The following is a 16,664-nucleotide window of genomic DNA, read 5'->3' as shown; positions in this document are numbered from 1 at the left end:
TCGCCTATACCTTGAATCCTGGATTGACTTTGGCAGGAGAGCAGGGAAAAAACAACAACAACAAATAAACAACCTGAACAATGTAACATAAAATAGGCCTTTAAAATTCAGGCCAGAAAGGTTCACTTCTTAAGCAAGCCTGCAGTGCGGTACATTAGCCGCAACTCTAGAACTTTTTTGTTACTTTTTCAGCCCATACAACTACTAAAGCATCTTTACTATATAGTAGCAGTAGCATTTTCCCTTTCAAAATTACTAATAGCACAGTAATTGCAAGCACAATTGTCTTGCTCAATTTGTGATAAAGCAGGACTGGGTTCTCTGTAATTTTGCCTTTTTACAGTCACCTCTACATTAGATTGAACACCTTTGACAATCGGTCCTGATAAAAAGTCCCATTATGGGCTTTTCTGGCAGGGCAGATGGAGTGGGAACAAACTGAAAACAAATAAAAAAGACCATTGCCCCTCTGTAGGGTGATGTGCACATATTTTGCTGGGTCAGAAGTGTAAAAGACATGATTTCTTTCACTGGAAGGTACAGAACAACTATCTCCCCTCATGGAAAAAGCTACAGTACGACTAAAGGATGGAAAGAGGAAACTGTCTTTTCCTGTTGTTGTTAAATCAGACCTTCCCCAGTCACAGTAAGGTACTTTCTTTTGATTTCTTTCGCTTTCAGTGCTCACAATGGTTCTTATATTGCTATTTGCATCACATCCCATTCTAAAGAGCAGAAAACAATAGTTCTGTTTCAGTTTTATACTTGCAGTTGCACTACATGAATGCATTTGACTTGTGTCAATGACTTGTGAATGCAGTAATAATCACAAAAAAGACAAAAAATGGAACGCTAATGGCTTTTCAACCACAAAGACCACTAATACATGTAAAACACAACATGTCAAGTTAGTGTCAACTCTTTCAATTGCCAGGATCATATGGAGACTTATCATAAATCTCTGAAATATTCGAGAATGCTGTCAGCTACCAACAAGAGTATAGTACTCTCAGCTTTAAGATCAGCACATAAAATGCAAAGATAAAGTCTAGGGCCCGATCAAAAGGCACTGTAAATCAGAGGCAGAACATGAGGACCAGAAGTCTTGTTTATTTTTGACCATGTTCTCTGAAATGCAACGAACACCCTGCTACATTAGCTGCCCTGCAGAGATTCGCCTTTGAAGTCTTTATCGTGTGCGGAGTCATGGGAAAAGCCCTCCGAAGTCGGCAGAGGGTCCAGTCCGCATGCAGGCCTCCAGCAGCAGCTCTTTCCCTGTGGTTGTGATGACTTCCTCCTGAGAATCGACAGATGTTGCCATTATCCAGAGTGCTGTGCACTCTGATAGCGAGAGTACAACATTTCTTATACACAAATGCCTGAAATCATCATATGCTGTGTCATTCAATTTATTCAATTATTCAAAAATGTGGCCTGAAATAGTGAGGGCAGCCTTGTTATCAGCACTGCTATGTTTCAGGATAAATCTGAGTTGCTTTTGTATTCATTCTGTGATTGCTATTGAATTCTGGTTGTTTTTCTAGCTGAGCTAAACCTGTTGTAATTTTCATATATATGTTGACAGGTTCTCTACAGCGTTTTTTAAATGTATTTTTACCATATTGTAGAGGCGTGAAGCGGGAACGCTTGACAGTTTTACACCGTCGCCTGCATTTGCATGTAACTAATGTCAGAGATTTCACAGCTTGTGACTCCAACTTTGACAGCATTCCAGACAGGGAAATATGTATCCATGGTTACATAGGTTATGCTGAAGAGATGTGTGAAGGTAAGCTCTTAGTTACTGAAAGTTGCCTTAGTGCAGATTAGGTTACATTACAGTGTTTGACTCAGGAATCAGCTCGGACTACTAATCCATTTGTCAAATATTGTGATGTTACAGCACATTTAGAGATCTAGAGACTTTAAGACTGACCAAACTTTAATCCCGCACATGCTGTCGTGTATCTGGGCATCAGGGCTTCTCCTCAGTGAAAACATTATTCTGGGGAATAATGGTTTTGCAAGTTTATTTCATTTTCATTGTAGGCTTTCATTTTCAATGTGTGACTAAGTAAATAGTCACTTCATCCCACCACTTTTCGTTTTCTGTGTTCAAGGACAAACAGTTTGCAAACGATTCAGTGCATGATTGACCTTTCTGAATGTTTCAGGCTGAATTGCGAACTGATTCAGAGGGATAAGCTACAGCAGGCAAAAGTGAACATTCTCCCATCATTTAGGCTACTCACCATCATGCTGTCCCAGAGGTAGGCTATATATCTTTCTTAGATGATTTTTAGAAAAAATAATCTATCTATATGAGTAGGCCTAGCCTACATAAAAGCAAGTGCACGGGAACAACCCCAGGACACCAGCTGATATGTCTTCCGAACCTAAACAATAGATGGGTGCTAGAAAAATGCTAATATTTGTAACTTTTTCAGATTGTCACACACGCTTCACAACTTATGAACGCGCATATGACAGTTGGCACAGTGTTGTGATGGGCGCTTTAGAAACACTGCTGAAGCTTTGTTCGAAACAAAACATTGATGTTTCAATTTGAAACATCAATGTTTGTTTCGAATCAGTGATTCGGAGGGCATTCTGAACTTGTCAAGTCATGTAAATAATGCAAACAAGACTCAAAGCATCGAAAGTTTTCGAATGGCTTTAAGTAATCTCTAGCTTTAAGCGTCTAATGGAAAGCGTCTAATGGCTTTAAGTATAATGGCTTTGTATTACAAAACTGACCAGAGATTACTTAAAGACATTGGACGCTAAATGATTTCACTATTATATACTATTATAGGCTCAGTGTTAAGAAATGTAATGAATTTTATATAAACGTGTGTAGCCTACAAAAAAAGGGAGAGTGATAGTTAATGGATTCTAATTTGCGTAGCCTATTAGTCAAGTCCTTCCTAAAACATATAAAACAAGCACTGGACATTAATATAAAAACTCAAATTACATCATAATTAATGAAATTAATCATATTATACTTGACTTTACTAATTTAAAAAAAAATGTATTTAGGCCTACACATTTTGACCAGCAGGTGTCATCGGCATGTTACGGAAGAGGATTAGGGCCAAGCAATAATAAAAAAATAAAACCATCTCGAGATTAAAGTCATTATAATTCGAGATTAAACTCGTTAAATTTCGAGAAAAAAACTCGAAATACAATCTTGAGAATAAACTCATTAAATTTTGAGAATAAAGTCGTTGTTTCGAGAAAAAAAGTCGAAATGAAATGTAGAGAATAACGCATTCGATCAGTGTTCATTGCATAGCCTACTGATATCAACCTCATTAAGGTTTCGTGGTTTCCCTGGATACCATAAGACGCATTATTAATCGTTGTTGGTTGTGTACGCCTCCATCCACAGAATGTAACGACTGTAACCATCTATACAGCCATTAATGGCAATGCCGTACGGTTTTAATTTATCATAGCTGTCCATATGCCAGAGTGCATTTGGGCCAGCGCAAGTGTAGCCTACTCTCCTTCGTCAAAATTCCACACCTTAAGGATCAACAAGTTTAATAATGCGTCTTATGGTATCCTGGGAAACCACGAAACCTTGATGAATTTCATGTTGGACAAAAGCGAGTACATCGCGCAAATTGGACTGATTTTTTCTTCTAAAAAGACCTAGCCAACCTAGACCTAAGAATGTTCTATTCTTTGTTACTGAAAGAAAGTCTAAAATATAGCTTGACTAAGTGATCCAACTCTGCCATGTCCTCTATCAGTAGGCTATGAACACTGATCGAATGCGTTATTCTCTACATTTCATTTCGACTTTTTTTCTCGAAACACAACGACTTTATTCTCGAAATTTAAAGAGTTTATTCTCACGATTACTTCGACTTTTTTCTCGAAATTTAACAAGTTTTTTCTCAAAACACAACGACTTTATTCTCGAAATGTAATGAGTTTATTCTCAAGATTGTATTTCGACTTTTTTCTCGAAATTTAACGAGTTTTTTCTCGAAACACAACGACTTTATTCTCGATATTTAATGAGTTTATTCTCAAGATTGTATTTCGACTTTTTTTCTCGAAATTTAACGAGTTTAATCTCGCATTATAATGACTTTAATCTCGAGATGGTTTTATTTTTTTATTATTGCCTGGCCCTAATCCTCTTCTGTACTCTTCCGCAGCATGTGGTGTTTCGAGCGCTTCAAAACAAAAAGATCCTTGATCGATTCATTAAAAAAAAAAAGAACCGATTTAAAAGAGTGATTCGTTCATTCATTCACGAATCAGGCATCGCAAGTGAATCTAAACAAACGAATTCATCCATCCACATTCATAGTGTGGACATTCATCAAAACATCTTTCGTGTCCCACAGAAGAAAGAAAGGCATGGAACATCATGTGGGTGAGTAGGCTAAATAATGACAGAATTTTCAGTTTTTGGTGAATTATCCCAAAAAGTGAAGAGGAGAGATCAGGAGTAGGAAATGGCGAGATGAAGGTACAAACTTGCGCCAGCAGCGCTACCTGCATGAAAATCAAAAATCACTTTAGCGTGCAGGTATGATCACTTTGTTGGCCAAAATGCGGAAACGAGTTTGCATTTTTGCACTTCCGTTTCCATCGTCGGTGTTTAGTCATAGTTGAGGGCGTGGCTTGGGGCGGAGTCAGCGTGAGTGAAAAAAATCCTTTTCCCCTGACTGGAAAATCATGGTATTACCCTTACGAAAATTAACCATATTTTTACTACACTAACCATAGTTTAACCATGGTATTTGCTGTAAAACTTTGGTTATACAAATGGTACTCAATCTGCCAAAAAACTATGGTTGATTTTCGTAAGGGTAACCCAGTATGGCCTACGACACTTCTGTCGCTCCACAGAGCAATATACAGTACATACAAAAATTGAGCCGTATTGGGTCGGATATTCCGTATCTGTGACTGGATCTTTTCTCGTTAAAATGCATGCTGCTCCCCCAAATATTACACAACATAATAGCCTAGTTCATAAATCACCCAGTCTTTCGATGAAGACGTTATTCAGTGTTCCTGAATTTAATAGATTTAGAGTATGTATTACATACATTTAACATTTTAAACTTATCGTAAACAGAGTCATGCTATGAAATGGACATTTTTCTGAATATGCTGTGTGCAAATCAAAGGGCATTTGTTTATGTATAAGTTTGTTTGGGCTGAATAGAAACATGAAATGCACAGAATGTAATGTCAAACATTAATTTACCACAGTACCAACAAACATTTGTCAAAAGCCAAAAAAAAAAAAGAGCCAAACTATTGACAATGGCAAAGTTTTTTCACTTCTGGCAGCTGCATTTAGGCTTCAAAATTCATAAAAGTTGTGTTCATCTGTTAAAATTATCTTGATGGACAAAACGTGTAAGTATCATACATTTTTGTTGATCACAGAGCTTGTTTTTTTTGCGATAATATATCAAAGTAAAATTGCATCTTAGTAAGACGTGTCAACATTTGAACCACTTTAAATGAATTCTGGGGAAGTGCAGGTCGCAAAGGATCAATCTGTTGTATCCTTCATTGCCCAGGAAACGGAGGATGTATTTCGAGGCCGCATTTGAAGGAGCCTTCGAATTGGGACAGCCTTTGTCACGCCGCTGTGACACAGTCTACCTTCGAATTCTGCCTTCAAAGGATGTAGTCTCTGAATTGGGACACCGGCTCTATTTTCTAAACTCTTGCTTGGTCTTATTGTGAATGATTGATACAATAATATGAAAATAATTTTTCTATATTCTATTTTATTTTTCTATTCTTTTGGTTGGTGTAGATATTATTATTTTTTTTAATCTTTTGCATTCTTGAAGTAAAATTCCATTTACCCTTATGTCTCACAATAGCTTTCTAAAGTTGCTTTTCTGCTCTCTTACCTTGTGGAAGTCAATGAGGTCAGCAAGGGTGGCATGACGGTTTTGGTCCACACCCAGAAAGCTGTAATAGTCCCCAGAAGCATCGATAAGGAAATGCTTGAAACCGCTGGCTGTGCGATAGGACAGTGTGTAGCCCCATATCCTTTCACTGACCCGTACCAAGAAAGAGCCCATAGCAGAATTCATAAGCAGTCTTTCTGAGTCCTCTCGAGAAATGATACCTTCAGGATAAACATTCCAGTCAACTGTCAGTGAAGAGTTAATTATGTGTACACTAATTCAAACTCCCTAAAACATGCACCTCAAAGATCCTGGCTTGTGATCCTTTACCCTTGTGAAAAAGGAAATACACTTTAGCATACTTTTAAAAAGAGTACTTATTATGGAAATAATATACTTTAAAATAATATATTTGATAACTGAGTTTTAATTGCATGTTATTTGCAATTAATTGAAATGTATTGTAATTTATATTAAATGCTAGTTGAACTTAAGAGTGCTTTTTTGACATACTCATGTATTACATCTTAATGTAATTTCATCATTACTTCTGTTGTCTTTGAAATATGGTTAAAGTGTACAGCCGAATGTACTGAAAAGCATTGATGGGAAAATAAATTGAATGTAATTTCAATTTAAACTTTCTAGTCATGTTTTTATTTGTAATTACACATTTGTAATGAAGTTAAATGTAATATTAAATGACAGACTACAGTTAAAATATATAATCTATAACCACAAAAGCCTACTACTTGTACTTTAGTATGTTAGTCAACACATCAAATTAAGTTTACTTCTTAAAGCATGATAAAATATTATTAAAGCAATTATTTAAAATGTGTTAAAGTAAAACTTTTCACTTGACATTATTATTGCACTTTTCAAAAGTGTACTGAAATGTGTTGAGAAACAGCCGTGAAAGTGTACTATTTTTTTAAGTGGCCTTTTATTTCATGTGTGCACTACAAATGCACATTCAATGAGCACACTTCTTTTTCACAAAGGTAATGACTTTTAAAGAGGAGTTGTTTAGGTATTTCAGCATTGTTTCCGTTGTAATCTTGTTATCTCTGTAATAGAGTCACCAGGTGCCAGGTAGAAAGTGGTATAGAATGTTTTTCCATGTATCTGTACCAGCAGTGTTGGTGTAAATCTACTCCATGGCGTGTGTATGTGTGTCAGTAAGGGTATGAATGAGTGTGCATTGGATCTAGATATGCATCTATTCAGAATCACACATACTGAAATGCGGCCCACATTCCGTTGGAATTTCCGACACTCACAAGCCTAATAATCTGCTCTCTTGTCATTTAACCAGGAGTCACACACTGTAACCCAATCAAACATGACAAAGCTGCAGGACTCACAACGCCAGTAATTAGCCTAGCAAAACCTTTGAATTATTGAGCACTCCCCTCAATTTCTCTCTACTGTCTGTCCGTGTACAAGTAGATGCAGACACAACTGCTCTCCATCTGTTGGTCGGCCAGTTTCTGGTTTCAAAACAAGGCAGCATATTCCATACTCCATTTCTCTCTCCTTGTGGATCTGGGTGACAGTGTGTACAAGAGGGTAAAAGGGCAGAGCTCTGTTATCTGCTTGAGTGGTGCTAGCATCTGTCTGGCTTGCTAAAACTACTCATGTTTCCCACTTGCTTACGGCACAGTAATCTTCAGCCATGTTCTGCAATTAATGTCGACATTGGCAAGCTATTCATGTTCCATACAGTTTATCAGGTGATAATGGATTTGAATGTATCGTATAACCGGAGACACCAGAGAGGTCATTAAGAAACCTTACCATGGAACCATGGGGCGATAGTATTGCCGTTCCTTTCATGTCCCGCCTGTTTTGGTTTCTGCTCTTCAGTAAACCAGAGAATAACCAACTCCCTGGAACTGGGTCGTGGTGTCCGCAACCATGCAGGGCTAATGGGAAAGGAGAGCGCTAATTAACAGAACTACACAGTTAATATGGTGCATAAACCTTTGAAAAGATAGCTTAATCCAGCCAAAGATGGTTTGCCTAAAAAGGCCAGGTTTTGGCAGAGCAGCTGAACCAGCTGAGCACCATCTTGGCCAGCTAGACTTGCTTAAACCAGCTTGGCTGGTCTGAAGTGTTTCTTTGGTAGGGAAGTGTTGCACACACATGTGTTATGGATGCCCATTATATCGGTACCATAACGGTTGTTGTATGATATTAGACATTTTTTACAGTTTGATATCAGTTGATTATAAATAATATAATACTGTTAAATGTAATCTTTAGCAAATCTCAAAATAAATAAAATAATGCTGTACATTATAATTTTTAATGCCTAATTTCACTTTTAGTATTTAAAATGAATGTCCTTAAAAGTATAGTATAATTTATATTTAATGTAACATACTGTTATTTCTCTACAGAATGGTTACCTGTCCATTAGTGGCTGTGTTGTGGTTGTACTATGCCTGCGGCTTTGTCTGCGGCGGTACAAAGGAGGTTCTGCACGTTGAATGCCGGGCCTGGTTTTGACTTCATTGCTTGAGACAGGACTGGCAGATGGTTCAATGAAAGTACTGTGTCTCCGGTGGGATTGTTTCTGGAAGTGGCCACTCAGGCCAGCCACGTGGCCTTTCTCTATGGCCCGTAGAGACTGACGCTTATACTCATCTCTTGCCCAGCGAGCCTTCCTTGTCATCTCCTCATCAGCTGCTTTGGAGCGACGTACTAAAGAGGATGAAGAAGAAAGAATAGATGGTTAGATTAGAAAGGACAGATATATTAGATACAAAATCCAGCTTTTATAATCCTGGTAAGTGTGCTTTGAAACATGGCAGCTGGTTTCTAGCTGGTCTAAGGTAAGCAACAAACTAGCTAATAGTTTACCAAATGAGATCAACTGTTTTTTTTTTTTTTTTAACATGGTAGCTTATTTATTTAACTTATTTTAACTTAATTACCAGGTAGAAACCAGCTACTATGTTACAAAACAGTCTATCTATCGGTCTATCTTTTTTTTTTCTTCACATTTACACAACAGGCTGAAGCTTAGAGAGGTAAAGAGATTCAATTTTTGTAGATGTTGAGAAGAAACATAAATAATAAACAGAAAAAGGGTTTGACAGATGAAAATGCATATGAACAAATAACATCTTCACTCACATTGTTCCTCCCACTCTTTGTCACGTTGTTCATTTTTTTTTTGTTCATGCTCAAGGGATATATATAGCTCCTTTGCTCTTTTTTCCTCTGCACGTCGTATCTCCTCCTCTTCCCTCTGCCTCTCCTCTTCCTCTTGTTTCTGTGTGAGAGTAATATAGAAAGTTTTTTTTGTGAGACACAGAGAGAGAGTGTGTTGTCAAATCATATGCACCTCAGTCCTTACTTAGCCTCAGTATGTGTTGTTCTAAATCTTGCAGCACTAATGAATTAGCACTAGTGGCTCATTAGCTGTGTTGAAATGGAAATCATTTGGTTGAATAATTAATCCTCGAGGACACTATAACATGTGGAGCATGGTTGTTTGAGATACTTAAGCTGTGTAATTATTGACATAAGGTAATTACCAATGACGCGTTATCGGAAAACAGACACCCCTTGACTAGACCACTAGAGTCCAAAAACTTGAGTGCAGTTAACATTGTTCATTCTGTTTAGTACAAAGTTTTTTTTCTTTGAGTTTGTTGACATAGTTACTCTATATTAAGTGCCTTTTCATATAGCTGAAGCACATCTAACTAAAAGCTAGACAACTACCCTTTTGTTTTCACTTTTCTCCACTTTTCTGTCGTGCCTCGACAGTCTTTTAAAGGATTTCTTAAGGATTATTGTGAGAGAAACACTTCAAAGTTTAATGACTCAGCACTTTCCAGTAAGAGGGATGATATGTGGGCTATGATAAATGAGCTCTTTAATATTTGACAAGTTTCTTTAGAAGGTCTCATTACCAGGCCACAAATCAAGGATAACCATCAAGGCCTCTTTGGGAATCTGCAGTGTAATAATTTGAAAAATGGTCGTGCCTCCACCTTTGTCTGCCCCGACGACTCCTACGTTCTGCCGTTTTCTTTTTCTTCCTCTTTGAAAAGATAATGCAATCAGTGCAACTTCTGTATAACCAATCTTGCAGTATAAAGACGCCTTTAGGATGTAATCTTCTATTTATAATTAATTGACTTCTCCCCTCACTTTCTTGCAGCCAAACAATTCTCGTTCTTACTAAGTTGACATGCTTTTTGGCTTGTAGAATTATCAAGCATCTACATTTTGGGTCAATGACATCATCTTATTACATCTCATTCATACAATAGGCAGGCATGTGATGGTATCAAATTTTCCTATTACGACAATGGCCATCACATTATAACGGTATAAAGTACTATCACGATATAAGTTGCAAAAAAGTGTTGTCATTCTAATACAAATTTAATTATTCTTTTCTTATAACAAAAAGAGCTCTGAACATTATATACAATAAAACAACACATAAAAAATGCACTCTTAAAAATAAAGGTTCTTTATTGGCATCGATGTTAACACAATGAAGAACCTTTAACAAAAACAGAACCTTTTCAAAGCACAAAAGGTTCTTTGTAGTGAATTTTTTTTTTTTTTAGATTATTAGAATGTAAGAAAAACATTGTTTTAAGTACTGTTCACTGAAAGGTTCTCTCGCACTGCTGTGAAAAACACCCTTTGGAACCTTTATTTTTAAGAGTACAGATTAAAGTGCAAAAGACTTATAAAGATCAATAGGCAACATTTTCATTTTCCTAAGCACTCTTATTTGTCATTGACCCTTTTACGCTATAACACGACTTCTACTTTTCACAACGTCAACCAAAAACAGCCTCAGCTCTGTGTAATACATTTTATGTTTCATTTAGCCCTTTAAAGTGGGAAGCAACTAAGACTAACATGACAAACAAAAGTACATACATGGACTGTTCTGGAGAACTAGAAAAGCACTCAGCCCTAGTTTTTGTTGTTGATGCAGCAAGTTGCCCTCCTGTTGGTTTCAGATTGAGTATTGATTGCCTGGTTGTTTTCCTCATTGTTCTCTGTCTTTCAAAGGGAGATACAGAGAATAAAAGTACAGAGGGCCAACCTCTGCAGTCGTTCCACACACTTACCTAAATAATTTACAGAGAGATTGGTGGAAAACAACATCCACCAAACGAATGTTGGGCCCTAAAGGTGTACATCAGTGCAGGTCTCCTACAAGTAATTGATCACTTGGATTGTTTTGTGACTCCCACTGCTAAGTTAGTCCCCTGACTCTCCAGCAGATAGTTTGGATCCTTGTGGAACGCTGGCAACCATTTTCGTATTGCTGAAGCCAATTGGTGCATTCTCATTTTGCAGCACAGTTAGAAGTTTGAGGGGTTTGTTAATCAATCACCTTTAGTTTTTCTCGTATACCTTCCTCTTCCTGTTTGGCTGCCTTTCTGTCCTCGGCTTCTTCCTTCCACTTTCCTGCAACTAAACGTGCTTTTTCCTTTGCAATGGCATCTCTGAACTTTTGCTTTATTTCTTCTTCTTTTTTCCGCCTTGGAAAAAGCCAAAAAATTAGGTGCAAAATCTTTTTCAGAATCATTTCTGTATAAACAAAATAAACCTTATGTTTCCATGTTGCATCCTGAAGCATGATGCCTAATTGCTAAATATCTACTGCAAAATATTTTTTTTTATGTTTTCTTTGGACATGAAATCAGTTTCTAATCTAGTCAAAAGATACAGACAAACATCATGCAATTGCTCACAATCCTCACCACAGCTCCTGGGCTTCTAGCTGAGCCTGTCGCCTGGCTCTCTCCTCCATCAGCTCTTTGACAATCACCTCGTATGGTTTGTCTCCAGGGGCGTCCCCCATAATCCAGACCCACACCTCACCATCTTTGCCCTGCAGCCACTGAACACTCTTCCTGTTTTCTGGAAACAGCGATAAAGGCAGATGTGAAAACCAGCCCAGATGAACTCTTTCAAAAGACAGTTCTTCCAAAGATGAAAATGCTGTTGATCAATGTTATACAGTGAGGAAAATAAGTATTTGAACACCCTGCTATTTTGCGAGTTCTCCCACTTAGAAATCATGGAGGGGTCTGAAATTGTCATCGTAGGTGCATGTCCACTGTGAGAGACATAATCTAAAAAAAATTTTTTCTCAACTATTTATTTGTATGATACAGCTGCAAATAAGTATTTGAACACCTGAGAAAATCAATGTTAATATTTGGTACAGTAGCCTTTGTTTGCAATTACAGAGGTCAAACGTTTCCTGTAGTTTTTCACCAGGTTTGCACACACTGCAGGAGGGATTTTGGCCCACTCCTCCACACAGATCTTCTCTAGATCAGTCAGGTTTCTGGGCTGTCGCTGAGAAACACGGAGTTTGAGCTCCCTCCAAAGATTCTCTATTGGGTTTAGGTCTGGAGACTGGCTAGGCCACGCCAGAACCTTGATATGCTTCTTACAGAGCCACTCCTTGGTTATCCTGGCTGTGTGCTTCGGGTCATTGTCATGTTGGAAGACCCAGCCTCGACCCATCTTCAATGCTCTAACTGAGGGAAGGAGGTTGTTCCCCAAAATCTCGCAATACATGGCCCCGGTCATCCTCCCCTTAATACAGTGCAGTCGCCCTGTCCCATGTGCAGAAAAACACCCCCAAAGCATGATGCTACCACCCCCATGCTTCACAGTAGGGATGGTGTTCTTGGGATGGTACTCATCATTCTTCTTCCTCCAAACACGTTTAGTGGAATTATGACCAAAAAGTTCTATTTTGGTCTCATCTGACCACATTACTTTCTCCCATGACTCCTCTGGATCATCCAAATGGTCATTGGCAAACTTAAGACGGGCCTTGACATGTGCTGGTTTAAGCAGGGGAACCTTCCGTGCCATGCATGATTTCAAACCATGACGTCTTAGTGTATTACCAACAGTAACCTTGGAAACGGTGGTCCCAGCTCTTTTCAGGTCATTGACCAGCTCCTCCCGTGTAGTTCTGGGCTGATTTGTCACCTTTCTTAGGATCATTGAGACCCCACGAGGTGAGATCTTGCATGGAGCCCCAGTCCGAGGGAGATTGACAGTCATGTTTAGCTTCTTCCATTTTCTAATGATTGCTCCAACAGTGGACCTTTTTTCACCAAGCTGCTTGGCAATTTCCCCGTAGCCCTTTCCAGCCTTGTGGAGGTGTACAATTTTGTCTCTAGTGTCTTTGGACAGCTCTTTGGTCTTGGCCATGTTAGTAGTTGGATTCTTACTGATTGTATGGGGTGAACAGGTGTCTTTATGCAGCTAACGACCTCAAACAGGTGCATCTAATTTAGGATAATAAATGGAGTGGAGGTGGACATTTTAAAGGCAGACTAACAGGTCTTTGAGGGTCAGAATTCTAGCTGATAGACAGGTGTTCAAATACTTATTTGCAGCTGTATCATACAAATAAATAGTTAAAAAATCATATATTGTGATTTCTGGATTTTTTTTTTTTAGATTATGTCTCTCACAGTGGACATGCACCTACGATGACAATTTCAGACCCCTCCATGATTTCCAAGTGGGAGAACTTGCAAAATAGCAGGGTGTTCAAATACTTATTTTCCTCACTGTATGTAAATTAAAGCCTAAATGAAATCTGTTTATATGATAAAAAGACTCCCTTTATATGAAAAACAGGTTTCATTTCAGGAGACTTGATTAAACCGCTTGATTTATATAATATACGGTTATAGGATATACGGTTGTGTGGACTTTCAAAAGATGGATAATGATGAAAAAATTATGTATTAAAAATATTTTCATTTGTGTTCCGAAGAAGAATGGAAGTCATATCGGATTTCAAAACAACATTTTCATTTTTGGGTGAAATAACCCTTTAACCAAAGAGTCATTTTGCTGGCTGCCTCGCTGCCTATGGCCTACAGAGGCAGCTGACTTCTAGGGACCATCCTAACAATCATAGAACTTCACAAGTGACATATCTGCAACACTTTACATAGGCAGCAACACACAAATAAAGGAGATTTGATGCACAGTTGATTTCAGAGTTTGCTAATACATTTCACATACAAATATTGTAGAAAAGAATAAAGTACAATAAAAGAAAATATTTTTTTTTGGGCCATGTCACAGTACAAACTGAAATGGCCTTTTCCACTAAGGATATGAAGACAAATTATGATGATATTATGAAATATGATAACAAAACTATCCACCTGTTAAGTTGTGAGGTAGTGAATACTGTTTTCGGTCCAAACCTCTACTCCATTTCAATTGAGAATAGCACACATTCAAGATAAGCTTTAAAACCAGGACTCAGGACTGTCCCGGACACCAGTGTTTTAACGATTCATAAAAAATGCATCACTGTAACTGAAATTTCGTTATGTATATAGATTACAATCACAATTTTTCAGGACAGCACACCCTGAGTGTATATTAGCACCGTTTTTTGTTTGTTTTTGGGATCTGATAGAGTGTTTGGACCCGGAAACAACAAACTTAATCTGATTACGTATAGGGCTAGGAAAGATTTCCTTGCCGGACCCACCGTCTCTCTCCTTGGTCAGGGGACTTTCCCAGCTTCCCTCTTTGCTCTCACACTCCGTCCATCGTCGCACCTGCTCCTGACGTATTTTGTAGAAAAGAATATGCCTCTGCTCCTCATTAAGTTCAGCCAGAAGCTCTGGATCTACAAACATGTCTCTCAAGATCTGTTGCATCATTCTGAACTGCCAGAATCTCCTCTCCAGGAACACGCTGGGAGAACTGCCAGATATATTTGCAGAAGAATTCTTTGAGTCAAACAAGGTGAAGCGTTAACTACCATATCAGCATGCTTGCCTGGAACAGCCTGCAACGTTTTACACCTATAAAACGTAACTGATTCTTCAACAGCAAATGCCCTGAGACAGTAACACAGTTCCCACTTTATTTATATTGACTTTTATGTGTTAGGCAATGTTGGTTTTAGAAGAATTTCTTGGGTAGTTGTGGCAAAACATTTTGGAGGTTGTATACAGAATACAAGTCACAAATATACTGTTCAAAAGTTTGGAATCACTATAAAATTTAATAAAATTGAATCGATCCAAATGAAAGTAAAGACATTTAAAATGATGGCTGATGACTGTTTCTATATGCACGTCGTGATTTTGCCGAATTAGACACATTCCTGAAACAACATATTTTGTTGATCCTGGAACAACATTCCTGTATGAAAATGCAATCCTATCTATTTCCTTGCACGTCCTGATTTTTTTGAGTTAGACACATTTCAGGGTCAAAATTTTTTGTTGATTGTAGAACAACATTCCTGTCCAAAAATGTTGTCCTAAACCTAACCATACCCATAAGTTATCTCTAAAATCAGTGGGAAATGATAGGAGAATAACACTGATGTGGAAGAACCTTGGTTGTAAACCTAAACTTGACATAAGCTGTAAACGTGTCCCTCAAATATGATTAGTTGATTTTACCATCATTTACCATCCAGTTCTTTAGCATATTCTACCCTTTTATTTTTATTTGTCAGTGTCAGATATTGTATTTTCTCTAAAAGGCCCATAGCTCAGAGTCTTCTATTCACTAATGCAGAAAAAAGCTGGTCTGTTGAATGTCTGTTCAATGAGGCTGCCAGCTGAGCTCCAGTCAGGGGTCTCTTTCTCAAATTAGAGAGTCCGATGTGCTTGTCCTCTTGTTGATGTGCATCTGGGCCATTCTCTTCTTGTTCTATTCTGCTTTGATCCAGTTTGTATATTGATATATAAGAGCCTTCCTCTCTTAAAATAATAGACTACAATTTTTTTTAACCATTTTTAAATTTGACATGACTTGCAAGAAATGCAAGTGTACTTACACAGCTGAAAAAGACACCAAAAAAAAAAAAAAAACACACACAGGTGCTGCAACAATGTAAAATATGTGAAAAATAAGGTGTATTTTGAACATTTCATTCAATTCAATATAAATAAATTAATTTTAAGTTGTATAAACTGTAATAAATGCTTTAAAAGTAATATTGACATATATAAAATTGTAAAACGTCACCACTTTTTACTGTTTTCGATTAATTGAAAAGAACATACCAGTTTTCTTCAAATGCATAAATATGTCTTAGTGATTCCAAACTTTTGAACAGTAGTGTATTTTTAAGGAACTCATTCTACACTGTATTATTTTAATTGTTCAATATCAGAATACAAGGATCTCACACTATTAGAATACAAGCACCCCCAAAACGAATACAAGTTTGCCTCATGTTATAAACTCTTAACAGAAAATTCAATAGCTAGCATTCATCAACACTCTGCTGTGTTCCTATAGGTCACTCTTTTTCTACATTATTCATCTTACTGACCTGCTCTGGCTCCTTCAGATCCCTCTGTGTCCTGCCAGCATGGAGTATCTCGCTGTGTCATTGAAGAGTCGAGCACAGCCAGGTGATTGCTGATGAATACAGTGGTGCAGTATTGTGTCCCATCAGATCCATGATGAGGGTTTGTATGGTTGCATCTAGGCTATGTTGTGATGGGTCTCTGTTATGATGTGTGCACTGAAGGTCAGAAGTTTCCCACAGGTGAATGGACAAGGGCTGTTGTCAACCTATAATGCAACTAGATCTCCCTCGCTCGCTTTCTTTTGGTCTCACCTCGGTACACAAATAGACACACACACACACCCAGAGAGCGAGAGAGAGATACTGCTAATGTAATTAGAAACCTCTCTGTTGTCCTATCTAGGGTTCATCTGAGCCCATTGCTCTCTTCA

General features: G+C 37.9%; 1 protein-coding gene across 1 annotated transcript; it reads right to left on the bottom strand.

Annotated features, from left to right (window-relative positions):
• Positions 1-1,091: 1,091 nt before the first annotated feature.
• On the bottom strand, positions 1,092-16,454 carry sh2d4ba (SH2 domain containing 4Ba). The gene is made up of 9 exons (XM_084092632.1): positions 16,255-16,454; positions 14,446-14,663; positions 11,660-11,819; positions 11,290-11,437; positions 9,051-9,189; positions 8,321-8,615; positions 7,707-7,834; positions 5,907-6,127; positions 1,092-1,297 (listed from the first exon to the last, which is right to left on the bottom strand). Exons 2-9 carry the CDS (start codon positions 14,618-14,620, stop codon positions 1,205-1,207), a joined length of 1,359 nt encoding a protein of 452 aa, XP_083948758.1. The 5' UTR covers positions 14,621-14,663; positions 16,255-16,454; the 3' UTR covers positions 1,092-1,204.
• Between the last annotated feature and the right edge of the window lie 210 nt (positions 16,455-16,664).

The sequence above is a fragment of the Abramis brama genome, assembly GCF_963993115.1.
Source record: "Abramis brama genome assembly, chromosome: 19".
Classification (NCBI taxonomy): Eukaryota; Metazoa; Chordata; class Actinopteri; order Cypriniformes; family Leuciscidae; genus Abramis; species Abramis brama.
This window is presented reverse-complemented; position numbering and strand designations above follow the sequence as displayed.